The 18741-nt window shown below is 41.0% G+C and overlaps 3 protein-coding genes across 4 annotated transcripts in view; all 3 read left to right on the forward strand.

Moving 5' to 3' along the window:
- LOC131878883 (SET domain-containing protein SmydA-8-like) overlaps nt 1–963 on the forward strand; it is an 8799-nt gene extending 7836 nt beyond the window's left edge. For both annotated transcript variants that reach the window (XM_059225023.1, XM_059225022.1), the window contains one exon: nt 689–963. In XM_059225023.1, coding sequence (XP_059081006.1) covers nt 689–870 — 182 coding nt within the window. In that variant the 3' untranslated portion in view covers nt 871–963. The remainder of the gene's footprint in view (nt 1–688) is intronic.
- A 425-nt stretch (nt 964–1388) lies between these two features.
- LOC131878881 (uncharacterized) lies at nt 1389–12862 on the forward strand. The gene is made up of 3 exons (XM_059225020.1): nt 1389–2363; nt 8138–8549; nt 11459–12862. The coding sequence occupies exons 1-3, from the start codon at nt 1983–1985 to the stop codon at nt 12541–12543; spliced, it is 1878 nt and encodes a 625-aa protein (XP_059081003.1). The 5' UTR covers nt 1389–1982; the 3' UTR covers nt 12544–12862.
- Nucleotides 12863–14227: 1365 nt separating this feature from the next.
- On the forward strand, nt 14228–17526 carry LOC131879547 (equilibrative nucleoside transporter 1-like). The gene is made up of 6 exons (XM_059225899.1): nt 14228–14538; nt 15803–16167; nt 16239–16463; nt 16555–16773; nt 16840–17058; nt 17132–17526. Exons 1-6 carry the CDS (start codon nt 14370–14372, stop codon nt 17342–17344), a joined length of 1410 nt encoding a protein of 469 aa, XP_059081882.1. The 5' UTR covers nt 14228–14369; the 3' UTR covers nt 17345–17526.
- The last annotated feature ends 1215 nt before the right edge of the window (nt 17527–18741 follow it).

An 18741-nucleotide genomic window follows, 5' to 3' on the forward strand; every position in this document is an offset into this window, starting at 1 on the left:
GTCACGGAAACTTTTAGACGCTCGCCAACCAGACCCACATGCGGAGAACCAACCTCAATCTGAGTCAAGATTGTTTGTCTCAACATATTGGACGAGTTTATGGTCGGCTTCGTTAGACATACGAATACTGTTGAGGCATGAGTTTATGGTTTGGAGAGAGCGTAATTTCTCGATTTCCTGATCCCGAATAAAGCAAACCACAATGTTCAAATATGCCAGTTAGCACTGGGTGATCTGATATTTGGTCGAATTCATGCATCTGATCGGGTTAAGGGTGGTCAAGTTGAAAACAAGTCTTGTCGTTGAACTCTGATATTGCTCTGCAGAGGATGGCTGGTTTTGTTTTATGTGAACTGACAATATGCCCTCCACTCGTTTTCACGTGTGATTAAAGGCGTTCTTGAGCATCTCAATCCTGGGCTTTTGTACGTTACGGCGTGTACAAGGCTGGGCATAATAAAGGCTCACAGATGTCAACGAAATACTTGATCCCTTAAACAGGACATATGTATCCGAAAACTGACTTCACCTTCCATAGCCACCACAGTGGTGCAAATAATAGAAATAATAAAGCAACCGGGACATATATTTCATGCCTAACCCTGTGGAGCTCACTCCTTGACTGTGCATGTGGGCAAGTATAGTTACGTTGTTACGTAACCCAATCCTTTGTCTATTTTCATTTTAGGATTGATCTGTCTTGAACTTGGCGAGGCCTTGATGGCGGTCCACATGTTGAACGAAGCCAAACAATTCCTGGAAAAGGCGATAGAGGTATTCAAACATGAGGATCCGACGAGTCCAGATGGACAACTTCAACAAAAGGCCAACACTCTGATGGAGGTTGTTTCGCGCTCCCATCCGAATTAATTCATCCCATCCAATGAAATCAGCCAGTATTGTTCAATTTGATTGATTTAGACTTGGTTTTCAGCAGTACGTAGAATCAGTAAACCCTAGAAGTTTGAACATGTCCTATGATTTGTCTAGCTTGGCATTGACTTCAATGGGTTTGTCCTTCCCCAAAGGCATCACTCCTATCACATGCATAGGCACACATTATGATTGCACTTGACAACTCTCTAGTTTGATCTAGCTCAGCTCCGAGAAGAACTCGTGGAGCACATAGGGGTTAGAACTAGCGTTTTGCGCTTTGTACTGCCATTCTCAACCTTGACCAACTCCGGGCGCTCTTCTGCTTTCTCTTCACCCATCTCCGTCTGTCAGGGATTCGAGCGGCCCACCTCAGTTGGGCGGTTTTTTCCCTTTCTATGTGGTCACAAAAAGATGAGGAACCCGGTTGTAGCGCCGATTCTCTCTTTCTCGTCGTACTTGTGCTCCTCTTTCCAGGTTCATGAAATTGTACGACACTCTTGAGTCGTGCGTGAGCTCTTTCTCTCTGCCGTCTAAGTATTTGTTCGTTCGTTCGTTTCCCTTAGCCCCCCCAACGACTTCAAAGGACTCTTGTTGAGCCCGCTCCATCCATCCTTCCATTGAGTTGAAGTTTGGCCTCCCTCCCGTTCATCCTTTCGTGTGCACCGCGAAGAGAAGCAAAGTCTCAAGTTCGTTTTGGCCTTAGTGCGGCTCGATTGACTCTCTCTAGTTGTTAAAACGCAGAATCGTGCAGTACAAGTCTGGACAAACACGCGGTGCAACAAGACGACCTCTTCCTTATTGTGGGGAAAATCGACAGGATTATTCTAAGAGAAGCGGTGCTTAGGATTGCTATTGCGAGGCGTTGCTAAGGCTGGCTTGAACACATTCTGCTTAATCTGAGGTGATCCCCAAGGGGATTGTCATATCTGCATGAGATCGGATTGATGGATTGTTACTTGAAGTGGTGGCAGGCATCTTGACGCGACTTGTTAAAAGAGGTTGGCTCAAACTTTTACTTTTGAAAAGGTGATGACCAAAGATGACTTTGGCTTTGGCTTTGTGAGTGTTTTTAGCCGTCTCTTCTGATAGGCGTGTTCTGATAATTGATGGAGACATTCTGTTTGGCTAATCTTACAGAGGCCGACCTTGGGTCCTCAGCGTCCTCGATCCATAGTACCGAAGTGAATAGTCCCGAAAGCGAGCAATCCTCGTCTAGTTTGTCGCCCAAACGTCATGGTGACCCGACCAATCCGAGTATTGGTAGGATTGCCCCCCAAGTGGACGTAACCACGGTCTGTCTCATCTGCGGCGACCAGGCCATTCGACATGTTCACTATGGTGGCCGATGTTGCTTTTCGTGCAAAGCATTCTTTCGAAGAGCAGTGAATTGGCACAATTCGAAAGTCAAACTCTTTCAGTGTCGAAACGTGCAAAACTGTCGTATCGACATAAAATCGAGGAAATGCTGCCAATACTGTCGATTCCAGGTATGGCCCCTCAATAATATTGAGACTTTTCAGTCTCGCATAATCCAACCAAGGGATTAGCCAAACCAAAGTCCTTGTTTCATAAAGTGCAATTAAATTCTACATCAGAAGATTATAAAAGATAAGTTCATACTTAGACGCAAAATGAGCACTCGGGATTGATTTGCTCAAGTGAGTCAAGGAAACAATTAAAGCATGACGCGGCAACTAAGATGTTGGTGTAGGAGTACTCCATGTCCTCCATCTTTTCTCAATAGCAATTGTGAAGTATGTCTATCCATCATCAAGAAACTGACGCCTTGAGATTGCTCCATGTTCTTGTATCACAGTACATCGCTCGCAAGAGCAAAACTCATCTGAATTCATGCTGAACAATGGTCGACGGAACTGGTTTTCAGCCGATTGTAGTACAGAAGTACAGGCTTGAGCCCAAAGTACAAATGACTGGCTGCGTGTACTATTCATACTTCACCTGAATTTAAGGCAAAGCACCTTGGACTCTGGAGTATAGTACATTGGGGCTAACATGTTTCAGCGAGATGCGCCTGATTAGCCGTGGATCGGATGATGGGAAAACCCACACAAACTTGTCATAACTAAAACCAATCCGGATATGCCATAGCTTTCCAGTTCTTTTCTGTGAGTACTTGCACTCGCTTGTAGGCTTCTCATAGTCATATGCAAATATTGCATAATAGAGGCTTCCATTAATCTTGCAAGGTACAAAGAGGGAAATTATTATTCAAGAGGGATTTCTTAACAATGAGATTATGATTATAAAGGAGAGAGACCTTTTCCCAATTATTCATCCCGAATGCGGATGTTAGCTTTGGAAGGTACACAGATATGACGAGTAATTGGACCATGTAGGTTGAATTAAGTCGTCTATGGCTGATGTTTTCCCTTTGGAGTGGTTTTGAATAGTTTTTACAAATAAGAAATGTTATATTGGGTATGAGATCCTCTAAACTGATGGGAGTTCAAGATTGTATTTTGAGGTCAAGAGTCGCTGCTCCCCCTCTTCAGTTTGTTAGAGAAAGGAGGAAAATGGAACTAAAGCCAGATGGTAAATTTCCTTCTAGGCCCTGGAAAAATGTATGAGATAGTGAGGCCTTTCTAGACCTCTGATGGTGAGCATTGTTTACGGATTTCTCTAACGTTACCAACGATGGTGAGGCACAAACTTTTGTATTTTCGCCTTGTTTTTAAGAAATGAGACCAAAAACACTAAAATGTAATTGGGTTTTAATTAATCATGCTGTTGAGCTATCTAAAGGGCAAAACAAATCTGAAAAAAAACAAAGCAGTGGCAACGTATGTTCAGGCACAAATATGCTATCCAAAGTTTTGTTTTATTGTTTTCGGAAAGCATTGGAGTAGAATAAAGATGATAAGGCATTTGTCTCCCAGCCAAATTTGAATTAAACTTCGAAAAAACCGATTTTTTTTTTTAATAGATCAAAATTGATGAGACAGTTGGAAACGAAAAATTGACGTATTGTATTTAGTATTGAAAAGTTGGGAGAAACTTAACATTCAATAGGGTACTCCCACGTAGTTTCGTGAGGGCATATTTTGAGATGCGATTGTACCTAGTTGCACCTACTGAGAGTATCAGATAGTATCGTGAACGCACATTTTGAAATGCGACTGGGTAAAATTTAGTACTGTCGCATTTCAAGATTTCGTTCACGAAACCACTTTGGGGTACCCCGTTGCTACAACTTATTTTTGTATTTTTCCTGTAGATATCGGTGGATATTACTCTGTGAAAGGAGAATATTGGCGTTGTATAACGCCAAAAAGTACCCATATATTCTCCATACCTTGATATTCTCTCCTTGTACCTGGTTATTCTTTCTCACATCATCTGGTTATTTTTGGCCTTATCAACCCATTCTCCTCTCACAAAGCTGGTGTCCAAAGTGTCTATGGGAAAGAAGCTGTAGAACGTGTTGCAAATGTTCGCTTCATCCTACTAAAGTGACCTAAGCTTGCGGATTCGAATTGGAATCTGATTGAGCCATTTTTCGGATTTGGTCCGCATTAAGCGAAAAATTTCGTATTGAATTTGTAATACGAACCATCAATTCGAATTGGATTGAGAGACCTAGTCGGATTTAATGAGCAGCTTTAGTTTGAACCTGATCGAACTGTCAAATGATTTACGATTCAAGTGTACGATTATGATGGTTTACTAAAACCAATAGCTCAGCACTCAGGCGTCAAATGAAGCTTTTTGTCCATAAACGAAAATAGCAAAAACCGTTTTCATGTGGACGTCGACAATTTCAGAAGCTATCACCTTCTACCGTTCAAAGGGCTAGTCTTTTTAAAAATGGCTTGATGAAAACGCCAAGGTACTTTTTTTTGCTTTGCGGACTTCCTCACCACCAAACTGGGAATGGAAGTCCCAGTGGATCAAGATGAAAAAAAATGATTTATTTTACTTACCTTTATTTTCATGTAATATCTGATCCACCAACGAATTAGAGTTGGCTATCTGGCAGATCAGCCAGCCCTTGAATGTAGGGTTGATCAGGAATTTTGATCAAAAAATTGTTCATATCTGACTTAAAGTATGCCATTGGATCCAACACCTACATACTCCCTACGAATTGTCATTAATTATTTTTCAATGTGGCCAATGGATTGTCAATCTTGCATGCTTTCGCTTGTTCAAAAATCATGCCTGCACCATTAATGAAAAAATAACAATTACACTGTACCTTGGATTTTTGTATTGTACTTAATAGGTCATGCGAACCCTGAGGGGAAATTAGTCTGGAGAAAAAAGGGGCAAAAGAGTTTTTGAGTTTGCTTGCCTGCCTTCAAGGAGTTCAGAGTAGCCAAGATGGCGTGGGTTCAAATTTCGTTGTCGGAAGTTGAATTTCGGACAGGATATGTGGTGTAGCGTATAGACCAAACCCTTGCTAGGCGATAGATCCCTGGTTCGATTTTCCTCTCCAAATATTCTCTTGGAAACTTTTATATGCTAAGTATACACTAACCGATAGAGATACCAGACATCACACTGCTCATTGTCAATTGTATCCGAGCGATGAAATAACATCGCCACTCCTAATACAAAAAAAAAAAATATCTTTCCCATTGACAATCCCGTCAAAGCTTGATTACCAAGACGTCCCTAAAGAGCATTGTCTTGGTAACAATATATCTGTGATATAAGGCATGTGCGGGACCGTGTTTGAAAATGTAATGCATAGATTTACATGCCGGTTCATTTATCCCCCGTTGGTGCAAGTCTGGATAATTGTTTTAATGATACCATTTTTTTTTCATCTCACTTAAAAGATACAACATGTAAATGGATTTTACACAAAACTAGCTTACTTATTAGCTGACAAAAGGAGACCGACCCTCTTGTTGAAAGTACCCGTGGACGTATATCACGGGCATTAAATTATCTGCTTTCCACCGGAGTAGAAACAAACCCACGCAAGCAAACCTGCTGAAGTCAGGATGTAATATAAACTCCAGGATGCAAGGAAAGGAACTGAATCCACCAACAGAGGTTTTAGTCGAAATCCAGGAGGTTCAAAATGTTGTAGAACTGAACTAATAGGTATTGACATGACAGTGTATACAGTAATATACAGCATATGTATCCCATCTTTAAGATCCTTTGTATGGTTATAATCCTGTTCCCAGAACGCAAAAATAAAGCCGCACATGTATATTGCTCACAACTGGACATTTGTAGTTGCATTTGTCTTTGTAAGACTGTATGGGCTTTTTTGTATGAAAGGGTAGTAACATTTGCAAAGAGGGGAACAAGAAAAAGTGGCCATGATCCCATCGGCATGGGCTTTGCTTGTAGAGGTAAGTGGTGAACGGAGGGGTCAATTCTTCTTTTAAAAGTCCTAAGATATGGGCTCTTTCTTTTGTCCACGCTTTATTAATCACTTGCACTAATTCACGTATATAGAACACACACAATTATCATCATTCAGCTTCATTCAATACGACATGAATTAACCTAGCCTTGAATCAATGCCAAAGTAGTGTGCATTTGGTTTGAGTAAGGCAATATGGCCAATGCAAATGAAAACTTGGTAAAGACTTCCTCCTGAAGCACTAAGATACGGGTTATCAAAGCCGTAATCAAGAAAAACATAAGCGATGAAAACGTATGATCTCTTGAAATACAAATATTTCGACAATAATGCTAAACTAAACCTGCCTGTCTGGCAAAAGTTACCCAAACAGATGGTGGCCATAAAACTCTATAAATATAACTCCACTTAGGATTGCAAACATCCCCAAAATCTGTCTTCTTGGACATTTGTTTGGTTGTTTGGCCATTTTGAATTGACTGGCAAGTGATGGATTCATGAGGATAGTTTAATTGAACTGGCAGGCCTGGTTACCATTACTACTTAATATTGAGGCCTATCTTCTCTAGGATTATGTCTCTGTGTACGTACCTTTTAGGTAGGTCGAGTGGCGTCTATTTTGTTTTTTTATTCAAACGGGAAGCTATTGCCACTAGACAACCAAATATTATGGATCATACTTAAAGCTCATTTGGAATGCAATCTCATCAGTTTTGTAGTTTACGTAATTTTCTAATCAAAATTGCTCCCACACAATACAAGGCTTTGTGTGTCTCAATAACAAAATTTGGCTTGGAGCTTTCGTGTTACATTTTTGCAATAGCTGTCATGTGGTCAAAATCTCGAGCACATTGAAAATAGGAGAAATCACAAGATTGTTGCCTAGTATGCAAAATACAATGCCTTGAGTTAGATCATGTCCAATACTGGGTCTTGCATTTTAGACAGTTTGGGGGCTTCGAATTTGCTTGCGTCCCAAGTTTATGTCTCAAATAACTACTTAGAGATTCATTTCTGCGGTTGCTCTGTTTCATCTAAAAAGAATTGATATTGGTGACATGTTCGAAATCATGCTAGTGCCAATTCGCTCTTGTTCGGCTAGAATATTCTCGAAAATACTTTTTAGAGCTCTTCCACTCTTATTCAAGGTTCTTATTTGTCGTCATATCTAAAAGCAATAACAGAAGGTGGCATTTAAAATATAGTAAACTCATGCTCCAAATATTTCGAATCTCATTCCATCTTGACACAACAGAGATCATCATCCGTAAAGTCAACAATTTGAGATAAAGTGATCGTCTTTGATCTGCACACAAGCCCCAAGTAACTGATGTGTAAATTTTTGGTGAGATAAAGACTGCAAGAGACTGATGATAAAGCAAGATTAAATTGAACTTCAATTACTTCAACCAAGAAAGCATGGTTTCATAAACGACAATTACATAGAAAAAGGTATATTGAATGATTAATTATAAATGTGATCCAATAATTTCGATATTGGAATTATTTAATAATATACCAACCAATTACTGTTATCCATTGTATTTGATCGTCATCGTACATTGTCAAAAAAGCCAACAATCTTCAGACGAACAGTAGGCTTCTTTTCCCTATTCCTTTTTACTCCCGTGGGAGTACCATCAAATCCAAACAAGTTTTACTGGCTATTCAAGAGAGAGAGAGAGAGAGAGATTAAGAGGCAATTTACTCTCATGCTCCCCTCTGGTGTCTTCTATTGTTCATTATACAGTACAGCCAATAATGTACTGGTCTTAATCTTTTTCTCAACCTTCTGAACAGAAACTGGTCCAAAATGCCAGCTCATTCTTGTGCCTAAAGCCATGTCTCACATTTCCTGAACTCTTTTACTCATTGGAGACTGGTGCCATCATTTCATTTCATTTTTTCCGCTTCCAGAAATGCCTAGACACGGGCATGAACCCTTCATGGGTTCTCTCAGACGATGAGCGTCAACAACGATTCCAAAAACGAAAGGCCAAGCAACAACATCAACTCCAACAGCGTCGCCAGAAGCCAGGTCCAAAGGAGGAAAAGTGTTCCCAACTTTTCAGGAACCACAGACACCACGACGACAACGACGAGGACGACGACTCCACTACATCACTTCAGAGGCATGGCCTTTCCAAAAGAATGGCCTCAAGGTCTAGTCTGAACCAGCGGCGAGGTCGATCCCGGCCTTCTCAGGCACATGGAACACACCACAGTAGTACGGAAGCCAGCTCTTCTATCAGTACAAAATTGGGCAGGCCTGCGTCCTCGTCCTCGCAGCCTCGCCGTGGAAAGGCTAAGGCCTCTGTGTCCGGTCTGGGTAAGAAAAAGAAGGCACTTTCTATGCCTAGGGGCGAGTTTTCGATTCAGAAAGTACGTCAAGTACGAAGATCTCGCGACGATGTGTACAATGTGGGCATTGTATGATGTTGAGAGCACTTGACAATAATGTGACTCATATTATTGGTCAATTGATGAATTTATGATTCGAAGCTATCCAGTGCCTGTAATGGAGTAGGGAACAATTGTGAATATGAACAGAAAGTGGAGAATTGAAGCAGTTTGTTATAACATACGTACATGTAAGTACATTATGGTCGGAAGCAGAGCGGTTTCAACATACGAATGGCTTTTAAAACCAAACAATCAGAGCACCTTGGCTAGGAATCGCTTCATTGCTTTTTCCTTATTGTTACCTTGTTATTCATTAACCACACTTATGCTCAATCTAAGAGAAGGAGGGCTCTAAATCAGGTTTCAGGTCAAGCAGAAAGTAAATATTGGTCCCAATCAAGGTCAGAAAGGTCAGATGAGGTGTTAGGATATACAATTGGCTTGACATTTTTACTTACTGGCATGTCACAAGAGTTCAATCTAGCGCAGTATTTCACTCTTTAGTGCGGCCCTTCATTGATCGTTGTTTAAATATATGCAATGGTGAGAATAATAACAAACGATAGAAACTTACAGAAGAAGCAAAGGGTCAGTCTCCTTACGGCTCAATGCGCAAGCGCAAGGACCAAATAAGAGGTCACCATCGCTCATGATACGCTTACAAGATTCTTTTTGGTCAAGACAAGGACGACGTCATCACTGGACAGAGACGGTAGGGTGGGGAATCGTAACTCCTTCACACAAGTTGGACTTTCGTTAGCTCAAAAAGCGTTCACCAATTTTGACCTCAATCGAACGTCTGCGTCAAAAGCAATGAGGTCCTGAAACGCAGTACGTCGTAGGCAGAAAATGACTTGCTTAGAGCACCACCTTCTCAAGATCACAGACGTAAGATCTTACCAACGTGGTGCTAGCCATGGAGTACTCCATGTGCAAGCTCATTCAATTTGCGCTCTCCCTGGTCCGAGTTTTAGATGCTTATAACTTTTGACACAGACATACGATTGAAATCGAAACCGACCATTGCTTTCTGAGGCTAAAATTGAGTCAAATCATGTAAAGAGAAATGCATTTGATTGATTGGAATTGGAATAACTCATTTTCCCCCACCCCGTCGCTGTCCAGTGGTGAAGTCGTCCTTGCTCAAGGCTACAAACAAATCATGAGATATCTTCCGATTATGGTTAACTGAAAAGACGTTTTAGAATTCCACGAATCAACCACGTGGTATGTGAAAACAAAAGTGTTTTAGTAGTCCTGGGCATTTGGATCGTTTTTTAACCCAAATAGGAATGCTCCTTAAAGGTTAGGTGCTTCCATTTTTTACTTACCGCGGGGAGATGAAATTGTGTCGCAGGGCCGGTCGGGCACTCTTAGGTGGCTTGGACTAGCTTGAGCCGTTACATGTATGTTTTCATTTTTTATCACTACCGTGGCCTCAACCATGAATGTAATCGCTTTGAATCAAAGAATAAACTCTTTGGCACACTTTTCATCCAAAAAAGTATTTATTATTTGACTGAAAAAATTGTGAGCGTTAATTACGATAAACGTGTTAAATCGACGGAACTGATTATCAGAGTGAGTTTGGCTTTGCCGTTGCGATAGTACAAGCTACAAAGGAGCCGGACAGTAGATTAAACTTAAAAAGCAGATATTTGTCTCATGGGTGAATAATTGATATTTTTTGAATGAAACGTGTGCCAAAGAGTTTATTCTTTGATTCTAAAATGTAACATTCATGATTAAGGTCATGGTCGTGCTGAAAAAGGAAAAAAAATACATGTAAACATGTACTCAAGACAGTCCAATCTGCCTAAGAGTGATCGAATGGCCCTGTGACACTATTTTATCTCCCCGCGGTAAGTAAAAAATGGCATCACCTAACCTTTAAAGATCATTTCTCATTTCGGGGTGTCATTTTTCACACCCATTCCCACAATAGGATTCCAATGCAGTTTTAAGAAACAGTTGCATTTGCAAAATAGAAATTAAAAAAAAAATGTTTTGATGTTCTTTAAAGAGAAAAAAGACAGTTGTAACTCTATCATGGTTGCACCTTTAAACATGCAAGAGAACAATACTATGTGGCAATGACCAATCTGTAAGTACGTTAGATGGGCTTTTACTCACAAAACTGCCCTTCCAGTTGGCTTAGATATCAGCCTTTTGGCGTCTTTTCCCCTCGTTTCCTATCTTTACAAAATAGCTCATTATTTCAAGGCTTCTTTACGTTCGGCGCAGCGAATGAAAACGAATATGATTTCATTAACCTTTCCCGATTACTCACCCGCCCATCATTTGCCACTAATCTTGACGACTTGACGCCAGGTTTCATCAAAGAATATTTCATCAAGCAGTACGTCATTGATTCAAAACATGTGTGAGTTAACATTTACCTGAATAGATTTATTGTAAGTGTATATTAAAGGGTTAGATCTTGGTCAAGCCGTAATTTACCCAGAAACACTCTTTTTCTGGTCCGTAATATTCCAATCTGGAGCACAATACCCTAAAATATCAGAGACCACCGAGCTGAGACAATTCAAGATGGCTTTGCGGCATATCTTGCGCCAAGTCTACCAAAGAACGGGGATTCGGGTAACAGCCTTTTTTAAAACTTTATTGAACCTCATAACACTCTTATGAGGTCCAATACCCCTCTATTTCCATCCATTGCTGTTGGAGTGGAAAAAAAAATCAATAAACAAGAACAAACAATGTAACCGACATTCTGTCGATTCGAGATTCCAGCCACATATTTTTGGCCACGTTTTCTGACACTTTCATAGTTATTTCAATATCCTCTAATTGAGCAAATCACTTCTATTCTAGACACTTCTAATGGTACAGAATGGTCATCATCGCTTTGCAAGGATGAAAATTCCCTCTCAGCTCAACAGGATCATCATTCACTCCAATCTCTAAAAGTTCGACTAACCCGCAATCAAAATAGCCAACCCGTCTCCTTATCCGCCAACACCACCAGTACCACCACATCGAGATCAGACATATCTTCGCCCGCTTTGCCTCTCGATGATACTAAGCCAAGTTGCGAAGAACTTTGTCGATCTTGGTTTGCACTCAACCACAATGAAAAGGCCGAACTGGACCATCTTGAGAACCTTTTCCAGCGCTCGTGGAGTGGTGATGTCCGCCAACTCAAACTCAAATGCAAGTGGTCGGATTGGCAGGCTCAATTCCTGGCTTTGGATGAGAATACTGCGGATGACTCGAGTAACGACTCCAATGGCCAAGGCCAAAATGACAACCCTCGGGAGAAGGTTTCCGAGAAAGAGGACTCGATCAGTGATCTGTTCCAACAATCTCTGAAGAAATCCAGTAAGGATTGTCTCATTCGGTCGTTGTACCTTCTCCAAGAGGTCTCTGCCTTCCAGGATCTGTCCACGTTCGACCAAGAACAGTTATTCATCACGAACATGTCCGGCTTATCGTACCTGCAATCCGTTCAGTATCAGTTGATCCACAGTCGTCAGAAAGAATTTCTCGTGTTTTCCAAGGATTCGATCCGATTCTCACACATCCAAGAGAGCTCCACGACTTGTGTTCTTCAATTAGAAGATGACAGCCATCAATCTTCATCCGCAAAAATGATCTCGATGAATCAGTCCGTCAACTTGGAGAAAATCGTCCGCATTTTCGGACACTTTCAATTGCCTCGCTTAGTCCACATGTTGTTAATGTTGATTGTGATATTTTCCAATGATACCCTATTCATGAGGGAGATCGGAAACAATGAGCTGGTCGAGCAATGTCAAATTCACTACCTGAATTTGCTTGAGAAATACCTGTTTTCAAATTTCCAACGTGATCGCGCCATGTCGATACTCGCTCAATTAATACGGGTGATTCTTCTTATGAGAGATGACATCTTGGACCGACCGTTGATTTGCCACTAGTACCCCGAATTGAGTACAAAAAAAATTCCTGTGAAAGGGTCAACTGACCAGATATCCAAATGAATGATAGACATATTCACAGAGCTCTATATTTTGAAAGAATGACCTTAGTAATTTATGGATGCTTGTCATGATAAATCCGAAATAACTGAACCTGTGAATAGGCGAACGAAGACGTATTTGTCTCGTCAATGGCAAGATAAGATATATCAGGCCTGTGTTGGAAACAACCATCGCATTCTTCCTCTAACCTTCCTCTTGACCTTATATGCTTCGATAATAAAGTATCACACCATGACGCCGTGAACGGAAATACGTAGTTCGCCTTACCTCTAACCCACATTGCTAATTAATACTTCAACACAAAAACCTTTCCTCTTGCTCGTAACAATAGATGCTTTGGTAAAAGGCCAAATTGATTCACTTTGAATGAATACGGTGCAATTCATTGGCCTTGTGTAAAAAAAAGGAAAAGAGCGTAAACGAACATGAAGAACCAAAGGTTACCGTGGTCCAACTAAATTTTCAGGAATCTCGAGATTTGCATTTCAAAAATTAGAATAAAAATCATTTTCAATATTTCAAACATGCTGTTAATTTGAAATCACTGACCAATTCAATTTTAAGTTAGGTCAGGTTAGTGGGACACTTGTCTACCCTTCTGCGTCTTGGAGTCACATCAGTTCTTTTTTGTCACGATCTCGTATTAAGTTCAAGCCCTGGCCTTTATAGATAGGTGGAAATTTGGCTCTTTAATTTTGCCCTACATCATGGCCCCGGCTAGATGCTTGATCGTATTGATGGGGAGGGGCCTCCCCGGAGCTGCCAGCAAGCCAGCGGTCGTACTGGGCATTCCTGTCCTGGTCGACAATCCAAAACTTCTCATCAGAGATAACAGGGTCAACAAAAGGCCCAACTTTGGCAAGGCCTAGCTCGGCAACCAGAGATCCTTGGTGAGTGAAAGCAACATCCCTTGAGAGGAAATTCTATTACATATTTCTTTGATAGATAAAAAGCTGTTTTTACACCTCCAAATAGTTCTTGAGCAATTTGCGCATATTTGACATCAACTCAATGTACTAAAACGTACTGTATTGAACAAATAGCTATTTGTGTGGTCAAGACCCCCCAAAATGCCAAAGTAATGTTGTGTTATTCAATGTTCTTTCAATTCAAAAAAATATGTCGTGGAAATTTAATCATTGCATTCCCAATTCTGTATAAGTGTTGAGGAAGGTCAACACCCAATTTATTTCTACTTCCAACCAAGGTTTCCACGATGATCCGAGTTGTCGTCAACAAATCTTCTCCTCCTCCTCATTAACCATAGAATGCAGTACACCAGTCCCTGACAAAACCAGTTCATTTAGTGGGTGAAATTCTTGAGCAGTCAGAATGCTGGATACGTTTGTTGTTGATCGACTCACGTCAGATCGGCTCAAAGGAAGCGCTAACTTAACCCATGAAAGTTTCCTCCTAAGGATTAAGAGCGAAACCAACCAACAAATGATGACAACGCGTCCAATGTGTCCCACAAATTCAGCTAGGGTAGGGGTAAGACCGAGTGCGCACTTTCCCCCAATTCCCCAACCAAACTGGCTATGGCGTAGTTCTCATTCATTACTCGTTGACCCCTGGCACAAAGCGAAGTTGAGAAACTGATGATCCGAATTTCAACAACGAACAGCGGAGAGTCTGATAGCTTCTTGAGGTTCAGAGATCACACAAACAGTCGGTCATGTGCTCTCGTTGGAACGACTAGCTCGATTTAGTGCTAAGTGAGGGGTTGAAATCAAGTTCATTTTGGGTGACTTTGAGCATCAAGTATGGCTGACTCAGACTCGTCGAGTCCACGTGTGGAATATGGATCTCGAGGAGGAGTCAATGGCGAAGAGAGGAAAATGGAACCCCCACGAGATCCATATAATATGGTGTATATCATATTCTACTGGCTGGGCATGGGCTCGTTACTTCCGTGGAACTTTTTCATCTCTGGTAAGGTCAATTTACAATGGACATTACAAAACATGTGCACATTTTGCATGATGAGATTAGGTGGTTGATTGGAATTGGAATGTTCGTGCTCTTCGACCCTGCGTAATAAGATTGGTTGGCTTTGGCGGCTGGCGTACAGTGTTCATCGTCTGAGGTCAACTAGATAAGTAACTCGAAACAATCATTCCTATTCTTTGGCATTTTTGCTAAGATTATACCATAACTTCTCCACAAACAGCAGAATGAACTGATTAGCGAATCATACTGTAACCAAAGTTTGGCTCACGCACTTTTTTTGGAATAAATATTTCATCATCTATCTATTTTTCCTATATACTATTTGCTTATCCGCTCTTCAATATTACCACACGCATTGAGCTAGTTCAATGCAGTGAACCATTGGCAGCACATTTTACATTCATTTTCAAACTTTTATCCAAAGACTGATTGAGTCTCAATTCAAATGTCATTTTTGTTTTTACACCTCAATTGTGTTACTGGAGTCACTGATAATAAAATTTTGAAATATCTTACCGAAAGCGACCCAAACGCTCTCACTTAAAAATATCGTAGAATTTTACCGACTTAGATGGAGCTCGTCGTAGGTTAGAGGCTGTGGAGGCCTAATGAAGTGACATGTGCATTACTTTCTCTTTGGTTGTGTGTTCGAATAAACAACTACTTGGTGTTTGAAATTGCCCTTAACGCTTTACCTCGCCCTTGAATGCCAAATCCATAAACTGTCGTTTTTTCCGGCCATCTTGTAAACAGCAATATAATAACTATCGAAAAAATAACCACCCAAGTGCTTAATTGAGAACAGTCTTGGCATTCACTGACCCAAAAAAAGTATACAGCCCTCGAATTTGATTCTCGATCAACTAATGCTACTTACCAATAAGCGTCTAAAGAGTTATTTCGCCTCTACGGTTCAAAAAAACTAGGACAAGATACGCCTGATGGCCGAACCTATGAAAAAATCCCAAAATTTTCAAGCCTTGTGCAATTTTAAGTAAGAAAAATCGCTGCAATAAGCAAAATACTTGGCGCTTCCGTTGTGCTTTGGGCCAAGGCTCTCTGATAGTACGGTGTTACTTCAATTTGCTCTCTTCTCGGTTGGGTCTATATCATATGTTTTAGCATTGCGTTTTTGAAATTTTGTGTCTTCAGAATTTAAAGCAAGGCACAAAAAGGTGAAAAGTTTTAAACGTATTGATGATCCAACTACCGTTACCGTTACTTAATCCACGTTCCTTCTCTTTAGTGACTGGTTATTGGATGTACAAATTCCGGGATGTGACCGATGTGGAGCCCCACCATCATGCTTCCAACTTCACCCGGGCCCATGGAAACGAAACCAACCCCCTATCACCCCTGCAACTGAAATGGAATTCGTATCTCTCAATTGCGGCCGTCATTCCCAATGTGATCTTTGTTCTCCTGAACGCCATTTTGGGGCATCGATTCCGAACTCAACCGAGAATTATGTTCGCCATTGTGACTATCATGATCACGTTCATATTCACCGATGCCCTCACTGTGGTCGACACGGATCCTTGGCAACACGAATTTCTCATCCTCACGTTGATCATGGTGGTCATAATCAACATCATGGTAGCTATATTCCAGGTAAAATAGTAGCACCTTTCAATCACGTCTTAATACCCAGAAGTTTTGAAATTTATTCTATTTTGTTTTAGGGTGGTCTGGCCGGTCTGGCAGCCCAATTTCCCCCGGAGTACATGGGTTCCGTTTGCCAAGGGCAAGCGTTAGGCGGGATTTTTGCCTCAGGAACCAATGTTTTGACCCTTGTCTTGGGAAGTAACGGCGAGGAGTCAGCGTTGTGGTGTTTTTTGGTCACGATCATATTCCTGGGCACGTCCTTTGCCGCATTCATTGTTCTTACACGCACGGCATTTTTCAAGGTAGTCCTCCCAGCTGACACGATTTTCCGATTTTCCGTTTAATAGCATTAATGAAGCCAAGATGTAAGAATACCTTTTTATCCTCTTTTAGTTTTATGTCAAAGATGGCCCTCAGAGTGAATCCGATGAAAGCACCCCACTGATAACTCCAGATCATATGGATGTCCGAGAAGCTACCACGAGAGTTTGTGTCATCCATGTTTTCAAGCAGATCTGGGTCTGGACTTTGGCCGTATTCCTTTCGTTTGCCGCAACCCTGAGTGTTTTCCCTGCCGTAACGGCCCTGACACTGAGCACAGGATACAATGACGTGAGTGCCAACCCGTTTTGTACGTTTCCGGCATTTACTTTTAACTTGTTTCAACTTCAACCATAGGGAGGTCGTTGGAGTACGGAATACTTCATACCAGTCACCTGCTTTGTATTTTTCAACGTGGGTGATTATGTCGGCCGAATTCTGGCGGGTGTAGTCCAATGGCCCAAGGCAACCCAATCGGGTAGTTGGTCTGTGATGTGCATGTCTTTGGCCAGAATGGCTTTCATCCCATTGTTCCTCTTCTGCAATGCCAGTCCGTCCAATCGCGTTTATACACCGGTAAGAATAATTAGACTAACATTCCGTACAGTTTGTTGCAGTAATAAGGGAATCCTTTTATTGTGATTTGCAGGTGCTCTTCCACTCAGATATTGCTTTCATCGTTTTGGTCATTCTCTTCTCCATATCCAATGGATATGTTGGCAATATTGCCATGATGTACGCGCCCAAAGTTCTGACCGATAGCCAATCTCAATCCACAGCAGCATCCATCATGGTTTCAGCCTTGGTCATTGGCCTAGGTTGTGGGTCCCTTATGAGCACAGTTTGGGTGGCCTTACTTTAGATCTGTGAAAATGATCCAGCATGGAGACTGGTGATGAGTGTTGTAACCAAGTGGGGTACCTGAAACTAGAGAAATAGCTCCGTAGTGGCATCCAAATTCATTTTTAAAAGTTTCCATTGAGCTTCCGACAAAATTTAGATTTCGCCAATAAAAACGAAAACATGTCGTCCATTCCAAAGTGGGTTTGTCTCTTAAGGGATGTATTACTCAATGTGAACAATCATTTAACTTTCTTTTGGTTTGTTGGCTTAAGGTATTTTTGAAAGTTCGATAGGCGGAAAGTCTCACTTCTTTAAAGCCACGAAACAGGTTGGGTATCAAACATGTTACCCTTGTTTGTGAAGAAAAGCTGACCTCTTAGTATTTTGGAAGCTAGTGTTTATAAATCATGCAAAAAAGTCGATCTTGTTGAACTATAAGAACCTTTATAGTCCATTTTCTGAGGCGAAGGAGTGAATCTTAGATAGAGAAGGGGTTTTACTTCAATACAAAAGTAGAACCTTATCTCGATCTAAGATTCACACCTTTGTTTTAAAAAACTGGGCTCACTTCCTACGATTTTACGAGCTTGGAGCGAGGAAATTATTCAGGCAAGTATTTGATATTTTTTAAATGAAATTTGCACCTAGGCGCCTATATTTTGCGCCTATAATGTTCATGCTTCAGGCAATGGTAGTGCTAAAAGAGTTAAAAAAAAACCTGAATGGCCCAAGCTAGCCCTACCGGCCTTAGAATGCCCAAATAGCCTATGACACCGTTTTTGCCCTTGGCGCTAAGTAGATAATGGAATGCTCTAAAGTCTTCGAGACCATTCCTTTTGACCAGCTATGTATTCTAGATGCAACTATAGAAACCAAAATCGTTAAATTACGCCCAAACATAGAGACAAACCGCCAATTACGCCCAAACATAGAGACAAACCGCCACACATGATCTGTTAACCTGAAACATCTAACGAAAGATTTTCTAAACGTTCCTTGACCGCCACACATTCCGTTTTCTACTACTGTCATAGCAACCTCTTTAATTGTTGGGGCAAACTATATTGCTTGAGCGACCTTATTCTAAAACCAACATGAATTCCACGCTTTAAAAGAAGGAACAAGTTTTGTGTTTCGTTTTTTACAGTGCAGTTCGACATGATTCAGATTGTTTTCACCAGAGGTCACAACTGGAGTGGACGTGGCCACCATATTATTAGAAGTGCTGCCACCTAGCAGTACAAAAAGAAAACTCGAATGTCGAATGGATTCGACATTGAAATTCGGATGGAAAAGAAATTCACATACATCTTTAACTGTTTGCACAATTTATAACAACTGTAATCTTCTTCAGTTTACAAGGCTCAAATGGATTGTTTTAGGCCGCTTTATCAAAAAATTACATTTATTTTCAAA

This window comes from Tigriopus californicus, chromosome 4 (assembly GCF_007210705.1).
Source record: "Tigriopus californicus strain San Diego chromosome 4, Tcal_SD_v2.1, whole genome shotgun sequence".
Lineage (NCBI taxonomy): Eukaryota > Metazoa > Arthropoda > Copepoda > Harpacticoida > Harpacticidae > Tigriopus > Tigriopus californicus.